This window comes from Vigna unguiculata, chromosome 9, assembly GCF_037176805.1.
Source record: "Vigna unguiculata cultivar grain cowpea cultivar isolate G323 ecotype 2 chromosome 9, ASM3717680v1, whole genome shotgun sequence".
NCBI lineage: Eukaryota > Viridiplantae > Streptophyta > Magnoliopsida > Fabales > Fabaceae > Vigna > Vigna unguiculata.
The window spans coordinates 46830205-46847139 of NC_140800.1; the positions used below are offsets into that span (position 1 = coordinate 46830205).

Here is a 16935-nt window from a genome sequence, read left to right on the forward strand (position 1 = left end):
ACAATTCAACAAAACGTGATCTGGAAAAAACGACATCAAATTTGACAATACCACCAAATGAAATTGATGAGATACGAATGCCTTATCTAAAATGGTATTCATGAATTGGTATCATGATATAATAGCGAATGATAGTAATATTTTTTTGAATTCTACTATTATATGTCTTTGTTATAAGAAGAGGAAATGAAGAGAAAAAAATAAATAGTTTTTCTTCTAAAAAAAATTATATATAACAAATCTAAGTTGGTCCCCCTATAATTTTAGTCCAAGTTCCACCACTGATCATGAGTACATGATGTTCTAGGGTGAAAATGTATTAGAGATCTTCATGAATTAAAAATAAGATCAAAGTATAATATATAAGTAGATATAAACCTTATCTTATTAAGTAGTTTTTATAGTGTTGAATTATACCTAAATTCACTACTTTAATAATTCATTACATTTACACACGTATTAATATAAACCACTTATGAATTAAACAAATCATATAAAAGATTACAACCTTTGCCATTTAAATAATATTTATCTTTCATGCATTAAAAATAAGTTTAAGACATTCAAAATCTGAAATTGATAAACTCTTTTTTAACTTCTTACCACCTAAGTTATTAATTTAAATACATAATAAATAATATATAATATATATAAATATTAATTTATAGAATGACTCCCAAAATTTATTTTATATTTCACCCATCTTTGTACCTATCCTTGAAATCTTGTGATACATATCTTTTGCCATGTTTTCCATCTTCTATTAAAGCTCAACCAAGCTCAATTAATATTTAACGTAATATTTTACCTACCCAAAAAAAATCTGTAACGTAATAGAATATCTGGTAACAAGTTGTTTGATGTTGATCCTTATTTGTGTTTATATAGAGAGAGAGAGAGAAAGGATTAGCTTAAGTGAAAGTGATCTCTATGAGTTGTCTGAGGAATCTTATTTCAACAAATCTCAGCAATAAAAATTATTCCCTTTCATTTTCAAAGAAACCAAAAACCACCCTTCTGTCTAGCTTGCAGAACCATGCCCAAGGTTTAACAACAGTTCTTATTTTGTTTAAGTTTCCCGTCAATTCATCCACCAATCAGATGGGATCAATTTTCTTTTCACGGTATCAACTTGGAATTCGGATGACGCGGTGCAGTATCATTAAAGCCTTTTTTTTTCGGGTTTAAATCTCAAAATTCTAAATACTTACTATAATTTCTTTCACACATTTTGCACAAAATTTGTACGACTGCCAAGTGGAACATGGAGAGGAAGTCTGCAGCTTCAAGCAATACCTTCTTCCCAAGGATCTCACATCAGACTGTTATCAGTAACCATTCACGGTCTTTCACTTTTTGTATTTATTTTATACATCTTTTCATGGAGTCTATATTGTTTATTGATCTTTTTGGTATTGTCTTCTACTAATATACTGTATTGGTATTTTAAATATATTTTTAATATATTTAAAAAAGTCAAAATAAATGATAATCAGTGCATTATGAAGACACATAAAAGAACAACACAAAAAACCCAGTAGAAAATTCAAATTCCTTTTCATCTCTCTTATGTTTAGTAATTATTCATCACATTTATATCTTTACCCCTTTATTTTCTCTTTATTACTCTCAACGTATGTACATTTCACATTTCACATTTCATCACCACTTTATAATTTAACCCATACACACACATTGCATTTGTCTACCTTGGTTTCAAAATTTGGTGAGCGAGCCCCTCCTACGTTATTCTAAGTTGTGGGTCCCAGTGGCCTTCTAGAAAATTTGCAGTTCTCTCCGGGTCATTAAATACAAGACTTTGATGAGCAGGTGAGCACTGTATAAGCTTAGTTCTCCATTCCTTTCCTGCTACCCCTGTCTCTCTTCTTCTTCATCTCACTCACTTACTCACTTTTCTCATCATGATCCTACTTCATCCCCATACATAGGATAATATAGGGGAGTTGAGTTAGTGGAAGAAAGATGGAATATGGAGGGTTCTCAGATATTTTTGCCCCAGAAACGGAGTTTATGGATGAGCTATTTGTAGAAGGATGCTGGGTGGAAGCAAGGGTTGGATGTGGAACGGAGGGTTCAAAGTGGAACAGGAGCATGGAGTCAAATGAGGCGCACATAATATTTGAGGAAGAATCGGAGGCGGAAAGTTTGATGGTGGGGAAGAGATGGTGGATTGGACCAAGGGGGAATCCGGGGCCATCTTCGTCTGTGAAGGAGAGATTAGTGGTTGCGGTTGGGTACTTGAAAGAATACGCCAACAACTCCAATATGGTGATTCAGGTATGGGTCCCCGCCCGGAGAGGATGTGAAGCAGGGATTCATCACCATCAGGATTACCCATACACCCTCGACTATACTAACAGTAACAATGGGGATGCAACAACACCCTTTCCGTTTCAGGAGGAGTGGCTTTCTCATCACTGCCCTCCCAACATTCGCTTCCTCCGAACTCACGACTACTCCCGCCTTCACCACTACGACCTACGTCCTGGATCTCTAGCCCTACCCGTCTTTCAGAGAGGCACTGGGATTTGTCTCGGTGTTATCGACATTCTCATGCCCAACAACGTCAACCAGGACCTTCACGGCCTTCAGGTTCAGAACATGATTCCACCAGCCATGACCGTGAAGGTACGTATGTACGTACGTGAATATTATATATTTTGATTGCGATTAATTATTATATATAAATGTATATATCAGGGTTTTGACGACTTATACCAAGGTGCATTGAACGAGATAGTACAAGTGTTGAGATGTGTGTGCAAGGCGCATGAGTTGCCTTTGGCTCTGACATGGGCTCCCTGCATCCAACAAGGAAAGACTGGATGCGGGCATTCAAACGATGAGAATTATGTGTCGACGGTGGATCCAGCAAGCTTTGTGGGAGATGTAGATGTATTGGGATTTGTGGAAGCCTGCTCTGACTACCACCTTTTGGGTGGTCAAGGAGTGGTTGGAACAGCCTTCACAACCGCCAAGCCTTGCTTTGCAAATGACATCACTGCCTTCACCAAGGCTGAATATCCTCTCGCACACCATGCAAACATGTTCGGCTTGCATGCTGCTCTCGCCATTCCTCTCCGGAGTGTCTCCGCTGATTTTGTCCTCGAGTTTTTCCTCCCCAAGGATTGTCATGACACCCAACACCAGAAGCAGATGCTCCACTCCTTGTCTATGCTCCTGCAGCAAGCTTGCCGGACTTTGCACGTTGTACTGGACAAGGAGGAGGAATTGGTTTCACATCATCACCATCATGATACCAACGAAATGGAATCATCATCCTGGATTGCACATATGATGGAGGCCCAACAGAAGGGGAAAGGTGTTTCCGTCTCTCTGGAATACCTCCAAGAGCCAAAACAAGAGTTCAAGGTCACAACCAACTGCAATGAACAGGTATTCTCGGACTTGGAAGGAACAGCCGGTGCTGCTGTCGTTGGCCGCCGTGGTGGCAGGAAATCAGGCGACAAGAGGCGAACCAAGGCGGAGAAGACTATCAGCTTGCCGGTTCTAAGACAATACTTTGCAGGAAGCCTAAAAGACGCTGCCAAGAGCATTGGGGGTACGTGGGAGTCACATACACGCACATTTCATCATTTTACTACTATAGTGTTGCTATTCATAATTGTCTTCTTCTGATTGATTGCAGTATGTCCTACCACTTTAAAAAGAATATGCAGACAGCATGGGATTACAAGGTGGCCTTCAAGGAAAATCAAGAAGGTGGGGCACTCCTTAAGGAAACTTCAACTTGTAATCGACTCCGTCCAGGGTGCCGAAGGTGCCATTCAAATTGGCTCCTTCTACACCAGTTTTCCAGAGTTGAGCTCTGCCAATGGTGTTTCGGAATCACCCACGATCAACAGTGATAATTCCAAGTTTTATTCCGAAAATGGGTTGTTTAACCAAGGAGTCACTTCCACTTCTCCTTTCAAATCCCCAACTTCATCTTGCAGTCAGACTTGTAACCCCAGTTTGAAGCAATCAACCACTCTGATCAACAGCAACAATAATAACAATCCTGACATTATTCTGATGTCAGATAAGCAATCACTAGTTGGCGCATCAGTGCAAGTCCACCATCCTCCAATTCCCATTCCCATTTCCATTCCCATTCAAAGCCTGGATGCTCTACCTCCCCTGCCCCAAACCAGCAGTGTCAGGAACATGGGCGGTGGTACTTTCAGGGTGAAAGCTACTTTTGGAGATGAAAAAATCCGTTTTAGCTTGCAACCAAATTGGGGATTCAGAGATTTGCAGATGGAGATTGCAAGACGTTTCAATCTGAAGGAGACGAGCAAAATTCAGGTGAAGTATTTGGACGATGCTCAAGAGTGGGTTCTTTTGACATGCGATGCAGATCTTGAGGAGTGTAAAGACATAAATAGATCATCTCAGAGCCGCACAGTTAGACTCTTCCTCTTTCATGCTTCCCCACTAAATCATTCAACTAATGCATTTGGCAGCACCAGCCCCACTTAACACCTTTTTCTGCTTTAAACTTTTACAATTTTTCACAACTTTCTTCCCTTATTTCTTATAAAAAAAGTACTATTTTGATGTGCGTTATTTATAAATATCATATAAGAAAAACTTTTAATTTAAAAAAATCTACATTAGATTCGTGTCTTTGTTAATAAAAATTTCCAAACTGATGATGGAGTTGCCTTTGACTTCTATCCCTATAAACAAGTAAGATAGTAATTGATATCGCTGTCGTTAGGCGATCAAATTACCACTACTTTAGCAATTTCAGTATTGCCAGTTTGTAGTGAAGAAAATAGTTAGGGTTAAAATAACCCTGAGTCGTCTCACAACGAATACAGAATTGATCTCAAATATTTGATTCTCAAAAATGCAATTTAAAACTAGCAACTATAAAAATAGGGGGGTTTTGATATGCAAAGAAAATGACACGGAAGATTGTAAACACAGTAATAGTAAATAGGTTAATTCCACTGCTTTTTCTAAATAAGATTCTTCATTGGTTATCTAGAGATTATTGTTAAATTAATTATTGTTGTTGATTTACAAATAAATCAATGTAAAGACTCAATTCATTTGTTGGCATCCTCACTTTTAATCAAAGTACAGTCTCAATTAAAAGTGAGAATTGTTTAGATTGTCCATAGTAAATTTAATCAAAGTACAGTCTCAATTAATTTTACTATGCCTAATCATGTCTATTCCTTTGTTTCTTTACCAAATAGAAAACTTAATTAATCAAAGTAAAGTCTTGACTAATTTTAGTTAAAGTAATTACCTCTAATCAAATTAAAGTCTCAATTATTGGCAAAAACTTATTTAATCAAATGAAAGTTTCTAAACAAAATCAAAGTAAAGTCTCAATTTAATTTAAAAACCTTTTAACTCATATGATTAGCATGTATGTAGATTTAAAATCATTATTTTCTATTCGATTAAGAAGCAAAGGACATAGATAAACAAAAACCACAACAATAATCAAAATAACAAAATATATAAATTCATAATCCATTTAAGAAATTACAGTGGAATCAACCCTAAAAGCTTAGCCCTCCATTGCTTTGATGGAATACATGATAATATGATGAAGGAAAATAAAAGAAAGAATGAGAGATGTGATGGAGATGGTATCTGCCAAAACCAGAGAGTTCTAAGTGTCTAAGCTGTCAGCTGTAAAATTGTCAGTCCCCCATTTCTGCTCCCTTAAGTCTCTTTATATAGGCTTCCACTGGACTTTGGACTTTATCTGTTAGTTGCCAAAATCTTTTATTTTTATTTAATTAATTAGCAACTTAATTTCTGTCCAATTTTCAATTCTGCCCCTCTCATTTAACCATATTTGCAGTTTTGACCAGTGTTGACTGCTGACTTTGACCAGTTGACCAGAGTTGACTAGTTGACCAGTTGACCAGAGTTGACCAGTTTGACTGTCCTATCAGATGCTGACACGTGGCAGTGCAGATTCTCTCTCAAGAATTAGGGTTTCTGCAGATGCAATGGAGATGGAGATGGCAATGACGGCTGACGGCGCGGTGGTTCATGGTGGTCCGACGGTGCGGCGCGTTTCCGGCGAGTTGCTTGCGCAGAATAGTTCGTGATTCCTGTAGGTGCAGGCGCTGGTGGCTCGCGGGAAGAAGATGGTGGCGCGCGGACGTCTCCATGGTTGTGCGCGAGGAAGAAGAACTCGCGGTGGCCGTGGTGGTGGATCGTGTGCGCTGCGCAGGTTCGCGCGACGGAGCTGTGGTGGTGTTGCGCGTGAAGTGGCTGAACGACGTAGCTCTTCCGCTGCTGCAGCGGTACAGATGGCGCGAGAAGATGAAGAATTCGCGGTGGCCGTGAATGGAGGAAGATGGTGGTGGCGCGGCGAGGAGATGTGTGTGCTGCAGAATCGTGGTGGTCGCGGAGCTCGATGGAGATGGTGGTGGCGTGGTGGATGCTCACGTTCGCTGCTGCCATGGAGAAGATGGTGCGTGAAGGCTGCTGTTGGAGGTGGCGGAACTCGTGCATTGGTGGCCGGAAAAGGTTGGCGGCGGCGGCTGTGTGGAGGGTGGAAGGAGAGGAGAAAATTAGGGTTAGGGTTTTGGGAGATGAAGATGATGACGTGGCAGCCTTCCATTGGACAGCTTGTTAGTGCAAGGATTGTTGCCACGTGGCTTGCTCTGGTTGGGTAATTTTAAGAGGTGGGGATTGCCACATGGCATGATCTGGTTGAGTGGAGTTTAAGTGGTAGGAGGGGTGCAACTTAGTGAAAACTGGGGGTGCAGAACAAGTTTTTGTGGTCCACTTGAGGGAGGAGTGTGCAAGTAAAAACTGGGGGTGCATTTAGCTCCTGATTTATTCTTTTTCAGAATTTCTTGATTTTGGACTTTTTTTGTAACTTTGAATATTTCAAAATCACATTATTAATTGACCAAAATTAAATTCCAGCTGCATTAACAAACGTTAAAATATCCAATAATATTTTATGCAACTAAAATCAATTTTTACGCCACTTTTACCAAACTTACTCAATAAATCCAATAATCACAGATCCTAATTAAATCAATCTTTAAGCACAGAAAGTTCAATTAAATCTCCAAATTTAAATATTAAATGAGGGCAAAAATTTGAACTCATCAGTAATTAAATGCTATATTGATTGTAGTGTTCATTTACCACATCGTTAGATATGTTGAGGCTCAAAACCCTTCATTACAATTTAGAACTACTAATTAAAGGCTAATTTTGAGATTTTCAAAAATAAAATATCCACTTTCAAAATTCACACACACATTAAAACACACAAGTCATAGTCAACTTCAAAATATATATATATATATATATATATATATATATATATATATATATATATATATATATTTTGTACAAATTATTTTAAATCTATTCTCAAACAAGATCTATATTAAAGCTAGCTTAGTGGTTGGCGTCACTCACGGGACATAATTAAATAATTTTTGCTATTTAATAACTATGTTACATTAAAAAAATTAATTTACATACTTTGTAAAAAATCAAAATATTGAAATTAAAATAAAATGAAAAATGCTTACGTTATTACTAACATGTTATGAAATTAAACCATTCACAAGTTTATAAATATATATATATATATATGTAAAGTAATATATAAATAAAAATATCTTTTAATTTTAATATATTTTACATCATCAAAATTGTTGTACATCCTTTCGAATACTTTCAAAATCTATAACAATATATAAAAAGGATTCCCTATTTTGTGTCCACATCTCACAATATCAATTTTATCCTTTAGAATATAATTATTTATTAAATCTTTTAGAATTAATGGTTATTTTTACTTATTTTCTATAAAATTGTTTATCTTTTTTTCTTTTTTTATTCATCAACAATTAATTTATCTATTCATTTCACTTTATTTTTAATAAATACAAATTTATTTTATATATTAACTTAATAACATTACACTGTTATCACCTATTAACATACAATCATTTAGAGCTGTCAAAATGGGTTGGAACTCGCGAGTCAACCTAGTTCACCATGGGTTCGGGTTGAGTTGAAATTTTTTTACAAATTTCAATACGGGTTGATTTTTGACCCGGCTTATCTGGGTTGAACCCGTGGTGAGCCGATTTGGCTCACAAATGCGCAGATAAAAGAGTTACACGAGTGTTTTTATTAAGTTGGGCTTTACATTTGGGTCATGTTAGGTTTTTTTTAACCAACACATAAATAATTTGTATTTTTTTTATTTTGGTTTTTATTTGGATTGTATTAAAGTTTATTTAGATTTTAATTAGATTTTATTGCCTAACATAAGTCTACAATGGATTTTTGACCCGGCTCATTTAGAACCCGACTTATCTGGGTTGAACCCGTGGTGAGCCGGGTTGGCTCACCAACCCTCAGATAAAAGAGTTACACAAGTGTTTTTATTAAGTTGGGCTTTACATTTGGGTCATGTTAGGTATTTTTTAACCAACACAAATAATTTGTATTTTTTTTTTTGGTTTTTATTTGGATTGTATTAAAGTTTATTTAGATTTTAATTAGAATTATAATTTAATTTTGAATTAAAATAAAATAAAATAAATTGTATTTTTTTTAATTAAGTGAACCCGTGAGCCAACCCGTTTAACCCGCTAACCCGTGGTGGGTCGGGTCGGGTTCGATTTTTTTTGGAAATCGGACCAGACCGAACCAAACAGAACCACACTAAATCGAAACGAACTGGACCAGACTGAACCGAACCGAACCGCACTAAACCGAATCAAACCGAACCACAATGAACCAAACCAGATCGAACCGAACCGGGACCGAACCAAATCGAACCGAATCGAACTGAATTGAAACTAACCAAATCGAACTGAACTGAACTGAACTGAACTGAACTTAAATACTTTTTACTTTTGCTGAATTTTAAAATTCCTTCAAAAAAAGAAGAGAAAAATTAAGGAAAAAATTTACACTTTCATAATTAGGCAAAACGAGAGTCGCTTTGTAATGTGCGTAAAAAATGTCATACCCAAAAGATTTTTCAGCACCAACACCACAATCGTGATGTCCCTCTTAAACAATTGAAACATAATGTTTTCCCCCAAATTAAATATAGCAAGTGTATAAACAATAACATAAACAAATACATTCAAAGGACAATCTTAAATTTGTTTGTATTCACCTTTCATGGAAATAACTATTTTGTCAAAGTGGAGAACATAGAGTTCTGAAATTGGTAAAAGCCTAAATATTTAAGAAAAATATTATAAGACGATGAAAAAAAAAGTTGAAATGGGAGTAGTGAAGCATTGAATATAAAAAAATGAGAAAAATGCAAAAGACATATAAGAGAAGGATAAAATGTTAGTTAGAGTTAAGGTTCAAAAAAAGAGATACCAATTGGGTGGGGTGTGAGGTGTTAGAATTGCACTGATGGTGGTAAGGTGGGATGACAAGAGAAAGGCGGCATGACCTTATATAGTAGTGACGGGGATGAGAAGCTTACGATCATTGTCTAAGTGGTGGTGATTGAATTAAAAAATGGAGTGTGTGTGGTGTTTAGGAGAAGAGGTCATCGAAGAAAAAGAAAAATGAGAAAATAAAATACATAATTCAATTAGTGAGCAGTTAACCGATAGAAGTTCATTTTTTTTAAATAAGCGATAAAAGAATACTGTTTAATTATAATTGATTTTTTTTACTTTAATATTTAATTTTATTATAAATAGTTTATTTTTTTATTACTTTAATATAATACAGATAATCATAGTTAAGTTTAGGTAGACTAATTGTTTTCATCTATAACAATATATAAAAAAGATACCCTCTTTTGTGTCCATATTTCTTTATTCCAATTTTACTCTTAATTATTATTTTAAAAACTAATTATTTTATAAATAGTTTACTTTTAACCATTATAAATAGATACCCTCTTTTGTCTTCAACAGTTCTTTTAAAAACTTCTCTTATGTACATATTTTATTTTTCCAATCTTACATTTAACAACTATTTTAAAAATTCATTATATATTCTTTATTAAACTGAACGGAACAACACTGAATCAAATTGAACTGAATCGAACCAGACCAGACCAAACCAAACCGAACCGAACAACACTGAACCGAATTGAACCAGACCGGATCGGATTAAACCGAATCGGACCGAATCGAACCGCATTGAATTGAACCAAACTGAATCGAACCTAATTACACTGAACCGAACTGAATCGAACCGAACTAAATCGAACCGAATTGAACCGAACTGAACCTAAATGAGCCGAATTGAACTGAATTGAATGGAACTGAACTGAAATACTCTTTAGTTTTGCTTAATTTTAAAACACCTTCAAAAAAGGAGGAGGAAATTTAAGCGAAAATTTTACACTTTCATAATTAATTAATATAAAGCAAAGGAGAGTCGCTTTTGTAATGTGCGTAAAAAATGTCACACCCAAAAACTTTTTGAACACCAACACCACAATCGTGAGGTCCCCTCTTAAACAATTGAAAAATAATGATTTTTCTCAGATTAGATATAACAAGTGTATAAACAATAACATAAACAAATTGTATACTTTTAATAAAAAAACATTTAAAGGACAAGCTTAAATTGGTGTGTATTCACCTTTCACACAAATAACTATTTTGTCAAAGTGGAAAACTTAGAGTTTCGAAATCGGTAAAAGCCTAGATATTTAAGAAAAGTATTATAAGACGATGAAAAAAAATGGTAAAATGGGAGTAATGAAGCAACGAGTATAAAAAAAATGAGAAAAATGTAAAAGACATATAAGAGAATGATAAAATGTTAGTTAGAGTTAAGGTCAAACAAAAACATATTAGTTGAGTAGGGTGTGAGGTGTTTAAATTACACTGAAGGTGGTAAGGTGAGATGACGAGAGCAAGGCGGCATGACCTTACATAATAGTGACGGAAATGAGAAGCTCACGATCATTGTCTCAATGGTGGTGATTGAATTAAAAAATGGACTGTGCGTGGTATTTAGGATAAGAGGTCATCGAAGAAAAATGAGAAAATAAAATACATAATTAAATTAGTGAGCAGTTAATAGATAGAAGTAAATTTTTTTTAAATAAACGATAAAACAATACTGTTTAATTTTATTATTATTTTTACTTTAATATTTAATTTTTTTATAACTTATATATTTTTATTTCAAATATTTTCACGGTTCAAATTGATGTTGATTTAAAAGTATAAAAAAAAAATTCAAACATATGCATCAATTTTTTTTCTATCAAATTATGATTTTTTAAAATTAAAGTATGATTTGTGCCATATATATTTAAGTCTGCCAAGAAAATAATTTATATACATTGATAAAAAATCTAAATGTTACATTATTTTAAGGGAACATTGTGTATACATTAGTTTTGACCGACTTTTGTGTCCATTCAATATATAAAGAGGATTCTCTCTTTTATATCCACTTTTCATTTTTCAATTTTATCCTTAATTATTATTTTAAAAATTAATTATTTTATAATTAATTTATCTTTAACTATTTTTTTTAAATCTCTTTTATTTTGACCATTATTCAAAAAAAACTCTTTTTTAACAATTATTCTATTTAATAACTATTTTAAAATTTATTATATATATTTTGAAAGTAAATATTATTAATCTTAACTCAAATTCTTATAAAAATTAAAAAAATGCGAACATACGGTGCATGTGTTTTCGCTAGAATTTTATAAAGTTTATAAGAGTCATATTTATTAATATTTTATTTAATTGTACAAATTTTTAAAATTGATAAATCTCTTTATATATAAATATAAATTATATAAAGTGAAGCTTTTTCTATTGGTCAAATACTTATTATAATCGATAATAAGTATTTTGTGTGTGTGTTTTGTTATACTAAATCTTTCGTTTAAACCACCGTGCTATTGGGAATATTTATTTTATTACCTTAAAATTAACTTCAAAATATTTAATTTATTCTTTTATAGAAAACATTTTCAAACCTTTATATTAATTAACATAGTAAAAGGATCATTTTACTTGAAACTAACCTTCTTTTAGAATTCTTTTTAATTAAATTTTTTCCTTAAAAATTAAATTTTAGTTACTAAGTCGACTAATTTAATAATATTCGAAATTAAACTGATTACTGCAAATTTCTCGAATCGAATAGCAATTATCAAAATCACGAACTAAATTTGATTTTTTACAAGGTCATGGATTAAATTAATAAGGAAAGCCAATTTCGGGACGATTAAAATGTTTACCGAACCGCACTCGGGGTTTTTTTAAAAGAAACAACTATATTACGTTCTAGTTAGGTACCATTCCCAAGAAACAATCTGCAAGCGTAGGGCAAAAAAAATCACTATTCACCAAGGTTGCAAACTCGAAGGTATGGATTATCCAAGGTAACATATTTGGACCAGTAAGATTTATATTTGGAAACAGCAAGATTTAACCATGGCTTGTAATTTCCATTGTAGTGAATGACAGCGCCATTCTCTATCTCTGTCAGGTTCAGAGCTGGGTCATAGCCAAGTCCCAAAACATGCCATCCTCGATCTAACGGATAGGTCAGATTATAAAAGGTGATTAGTCCGGGAGGTAAGGTTCCAAGCTTCCAGAGGGTTCTATCCTCATTCTGCAAACGATTAATTCTACATCAGAAAACAAGAAACAACTATAAATCTACATTTACAAAACAATAAACTTTATGGCTTTCCGGTATTTGAAATTGAGACCTGAACAACAAAATAAACATTGGCATGATGCACACATGAATCTTCAGGCAACTAACTTCATAAAACAATTTTCTGATTAATATATATAATGAACCTTAAAACAAGGAACAATATTAGTGAAATTTACCATGTCTTGCCACCGATGATAGATACCAGTAATGTTTCGTTTCTTCCACTCCTTCAAGTCAAAAATATTCATGCCAAATGCCCAGCCACACGCCTCAGGACTGAAGTTATTGGAAATCAGTGGATTACTGAAGTTTAGGTATTTATCAAACCTATGGAAGCTCTCCTTGCACGTTTCCACAGCACCATTCACCATACCTTTCAAATCAACTGACCAAAGAGGTGTCAAATCCCTCTGCACTACAATGTCATCATCCAAGAATAGAATTCTGTCTAATTTTGGATAAACTTCAGGAAGGTAGAACCTTAAGTGATTTAACATTGACAAGTATTTAGGATTTCTATATTTTAGATTGTCAGAACCAACAGATAAGGAGGAAGGATGATTAGCTTTAAAGTAATATTCCTTTATTCTTGCCGATTCAAGTTGACGTAGAACAGAACAATACGAGGAATTCAACCACTTGAAATCATCAATATTCTGAACTTCAATGGTTGCTCTAGAAGGAGGGTTGGTGAGAAACCACATTCTCATTGCTGCAAAATTCAATTTATCCGTGACTATATGGAACACATGTTTCTCTGGTTCCTTCGCATTTTGCACAGTAGAATTAACAACCACAGATGTAGCCAGCACATTATCAGAAAATATAGCATAATGGTAGAGAGATGGATCTTCAATCTTTTCTTTGTCAAGATTTCCTTTCTTATGATAGCCCTGCAGGTAATAATCCGCTGCAAGTTGCAGGGGAAGACAATGTAATGGTCTAGGCACAGTTTTTGCAGCCAGCTGAATCAAGAATGCACTCCTTTTCTTCTGTACATTGACTCTATCTTCGGTTGATTGAAGCATCACCCTTAATTTCCTTTCCACCAAAAGGCAGTCGTAAAGTTGGTCCTTTGCTATGGATAGAACATGACCCATAGCTTTTGCTCGATCAAGTGCTCTAGCAAATGTAATAAATTGTAACCTTGCATGAAAATTGGAAAAACCTAATAAGCTAGAGAAACAAGACCAAGGAAATACATAAATACCCAAGGTGAAGCTCTGTATCAGAACTGGCTTCTCCTATAGCACGTTGACTATCACTGGAATGCTTGAGAAGAGCTTCGTATAGAACAGTATTGTTCTTAGACTTTGCAATATTAGCATAGGCTTTGGCCATTATTATTTGATCACGCATGAGTTTCAGAGTTGAATCAGAGTTTGGGTTTTCATATTCTCTCCTCCATATACTATACTTTCCCTTGACAGTGGTATCAAATTCTTCAGTGTGTTTAATTGCTGCTGATACAATGTGATTGTTAGTTTCTCGGTTTTCTTGTGTAAGTTCAGCGGTACGAGCTTTCTTTCTTTCTTGCCGCATTACCTAGGGAATAGAAAAATATTAAAAAAACAACATGGAAACAAAAACTGAACAAGCATTCTTCCACTTGTCTCTATTCAGGGCAAGATTAGCCATTATCTGAGGGGACCAATCACAAAAACAAAATATTTGAGGGCACAAAACAATTAAATTTTAAGAGACGACACATAAAATTATACTACTGGACCAAAAGTTATAAAAATTTATATATAACATTTGTATGAGAAGTGCCATGCCTGTCCCTATTAATTTTTGTTTGCTTGAGTAGTGAAAGAGAAAACTAGATAATTACTTGACGTTTGATCTTCATTGGTGTCATTGACGAGGAATGGGGAACTTCAACTTTGTTTTCTTCAGGTTTACGTTCATCTATGGAGTGCTTGGGATTGTCTTCAATACTTGAATCGGTTGGAAACGATTCCACCGATTCCTGGATAATGAAAATTGCCAGTGTGTTAAAGGTTGTAGTTTGTCGGGGAAAAACCATTTTCAACAAGGATGAAAAATGGGAACACCAAACCATAGAGAAAAATAATACACACAAAGTTAACATGGTTAAAACCTCTTACCTATGTCCATGGAAACACTTTGATGAGGATTTACTATCTTAAATAAATATTGCAAGTTGTCAAGACAAACTTGAAAATGCATTTACCATACAATCCTATGCCTAGCACTCAAGATTTACAAGGAATGACGATACTTTCACTCACAAGATACCCTCTCACATCTCTTCCATCGGGGATTTTTCTCCCTTTAACTAGGGGCGGCTTTCGCCTCACAATAGCCTCCTTTTACAATAGTGTGGTGAATGGCTTTCCCGTCTTCTAAAGTGAATTATTGTTTGGAAATTTCATAACTGACATTCGCCACATAGTTTATGCAATCTGGCTAGTCCTTCCAAATTACAGATCGGCTTGAACAGAAAAAAAGAGGATGAATCAAACTAAAGTACCTGGGAGCTCTTTTGATACTCGCTGTTCCCATTAGTAGGGTTTTCCCAGATCCAGGAATCAGATAAATCCCTCATTTTCAACCTAGCAAGTCGAACATGGCCAGAAGTATCGCTGTATGTTGCAATTATATCAATGTCCTGCATAAAATCATTACTGACAATATAAGTTTATTTATGGATCCAGTCCCGTGGGTTTAAATAATGGGTTCGGGTAAAAAACCTTTTCATCGGGATTGAGGCGATTTCTAGTCGTGGAAATCTCGCGTTCCTGCGTACACAGCAGTAGATATAGATATTGAGGAAGACATGAAAATGGAGTAAATATAGATAAAGTAGATATTGATAAGATGAAGATCTGATATGAAAAGACCTTAGCACGATGACATTGGTCGCAATCATAGAGGGACGTGGAAGCTCTGTAGAAAAGAAGAAATGAGGATTGGGAGAAGAAAGGCAAAGACAAAAAAAAAAAAAAGGACAGTGGAGTTGTTACTTGGTTGTTGAAACGTCTGAAGAGTGCAGAACATGAAAGAGAAGCTGCGGAGAAGATTAATTGAAAGAGTTAGGTAGGAGGGGTTAGAAATTAGAGAGAGGGATAAAGATCGATACCATAAAGACGAAGAAAAGTAGCAGCGGACGCGGAGACATTCCGGGATTCAATCTTGAATAAGAAGTCTGTGTGTTACTCACTTCATTGCATCTTTTTATTTATTCCTCTCCTCTGCTGCCAAATTGCAATCACATCCTCCTTCCATTCACATTCGATCCACACCTCCTCTGCGCTCCTCGCTTCACCACTTATTCATCTTCCTGGTCCCCAAACAAGCCATAATTACAAAACAAAAAAGGGTAAACAATCTTAACTTGTTTTAATTCTTTATTAATTTCATTAATAATTAATATAATCTTTTATTTTTTATTTTTTTAAATTAATTACACAATAACATTAATCTTTTTAATATATACACATAATAACATATTAAACAGATTTTGAATTATTTTAACTAAATTCAAGTAAAATTAAAATATTAGTATTTATTTTACTAAACAAAACATAAAGATAAAAAATAATTTATTATGAGACCATAGAAAGGTGGAGGTGTGCAACTTACCGATATACGTGATTTATTTATAAGGACAAATAATATATGTAAATAATAATGACAAAAATAATTTAATATTATTAATTATTTATAATATATGTAAATAATAATTATATATATATATATATATATAATATAATAAATAATAATAATAATATCATCATAATGAAAATAATAATAATATTTTTTAATTTTAAATAATATTTTCATTTTCATTTTAACATCATTTCAATTATTTATATATAAATTTACATCATATTTATTCCAAAAATAAAATAATTATCATTTATTTTTATCTATTAAAATATTTATTTTAATTTAATCTCACTTATCACATTATACACAAATTTTTATCTCAAATTCACTCAAATCATACTCTATTTTTCTTAATTCAAGTACCATAATTTCCTTTTCTTTCCCTAAATCCATCCAATTACATCATATCCTCTGTCCAATCCAAATATACCATGAATTTAAAATAATTTCATTTTACTTTTATTAGATTGAAATGATAAAAAGAAATGAATAAAACTTCTCATTACGGTGGTCTTCATTAGATTCTGATGTAAAGTTTTTCTTAGACGATAACCAAAATCAAGGTATGTAACTTGTTTAAAGAATAATTTTGAAGAGCTTCAAACAATAACGTAAATATAATTTTAATCGATG

At 33.9% G+C, this 16935-nt stretch overlaps 2 protein-coding genes across 3 annotated transcripts; one reads left to right on the forward strand and one right to left on the reverse strand.

The window, feature by feature from the left end:
- Positions 1 to 1592: 1592 nt before the first annotated feature.
- LOC114162505 (protein NLP2-like) lies at positions 1593 to 4598 on the forward strand. Its single transcript, XM_028046423.2, has 3 exons — positions 1593 to 2649; positions 2722 to 3583; positions 3671 to 4598. The coding sequence occupies exons 1-3, from the start codon at positions 1984 to 1986 to the stop codon at positions 4501 to 4503; spliced, it is 2361 nt and encodes a 786-aa protein (XP_027902224.1). The 5' UTR covers positions 1593 to 1983; the 3' UTR covers positions 4504 to 4598.
- Positions 4599 to 12322: 7724 nt separating this feature from the next.
- Positions 12323 to 16005, reverse strand: GAUT3 (galacturonosyltransferase 3). Of its 2 annotated transcripts, XM_028048516.2 has the most exons (9): positions 15773 to 16005; positions 15657 to 15700; positions 15534 to 15579; positions 15384 to 15431; positions 15164 to 15301; positions 14501 to 14638; positions 13877 to 14211; positions 12843 to 13788; positions 12323 to 12615 (listed from the first exon to the last, which is right to left on the reverse strand). In XM_028048516.2, the coding sequence occupies exons 1-9, from the start codon at positions 15809 to 15811 to the stop codon at positions 12340 to 12342; spliced, it is 2010 nt and encodes a 669-aa protein (XP_027904317.1). In that variant the 5' UTR covers positions 15812 to 16005; the 3' UTR covers positions 12323 to 12339. The 2 variants fall into 2 exon arrangements, with proteins under 2 accessions (XP_027904317.1, XP_085523176.1); XM_085667050.1 differs by lacking the exon at positions 14501 to 14638.
- Positions 16006 to 16935: the final 930 nt, after the last annotated feature.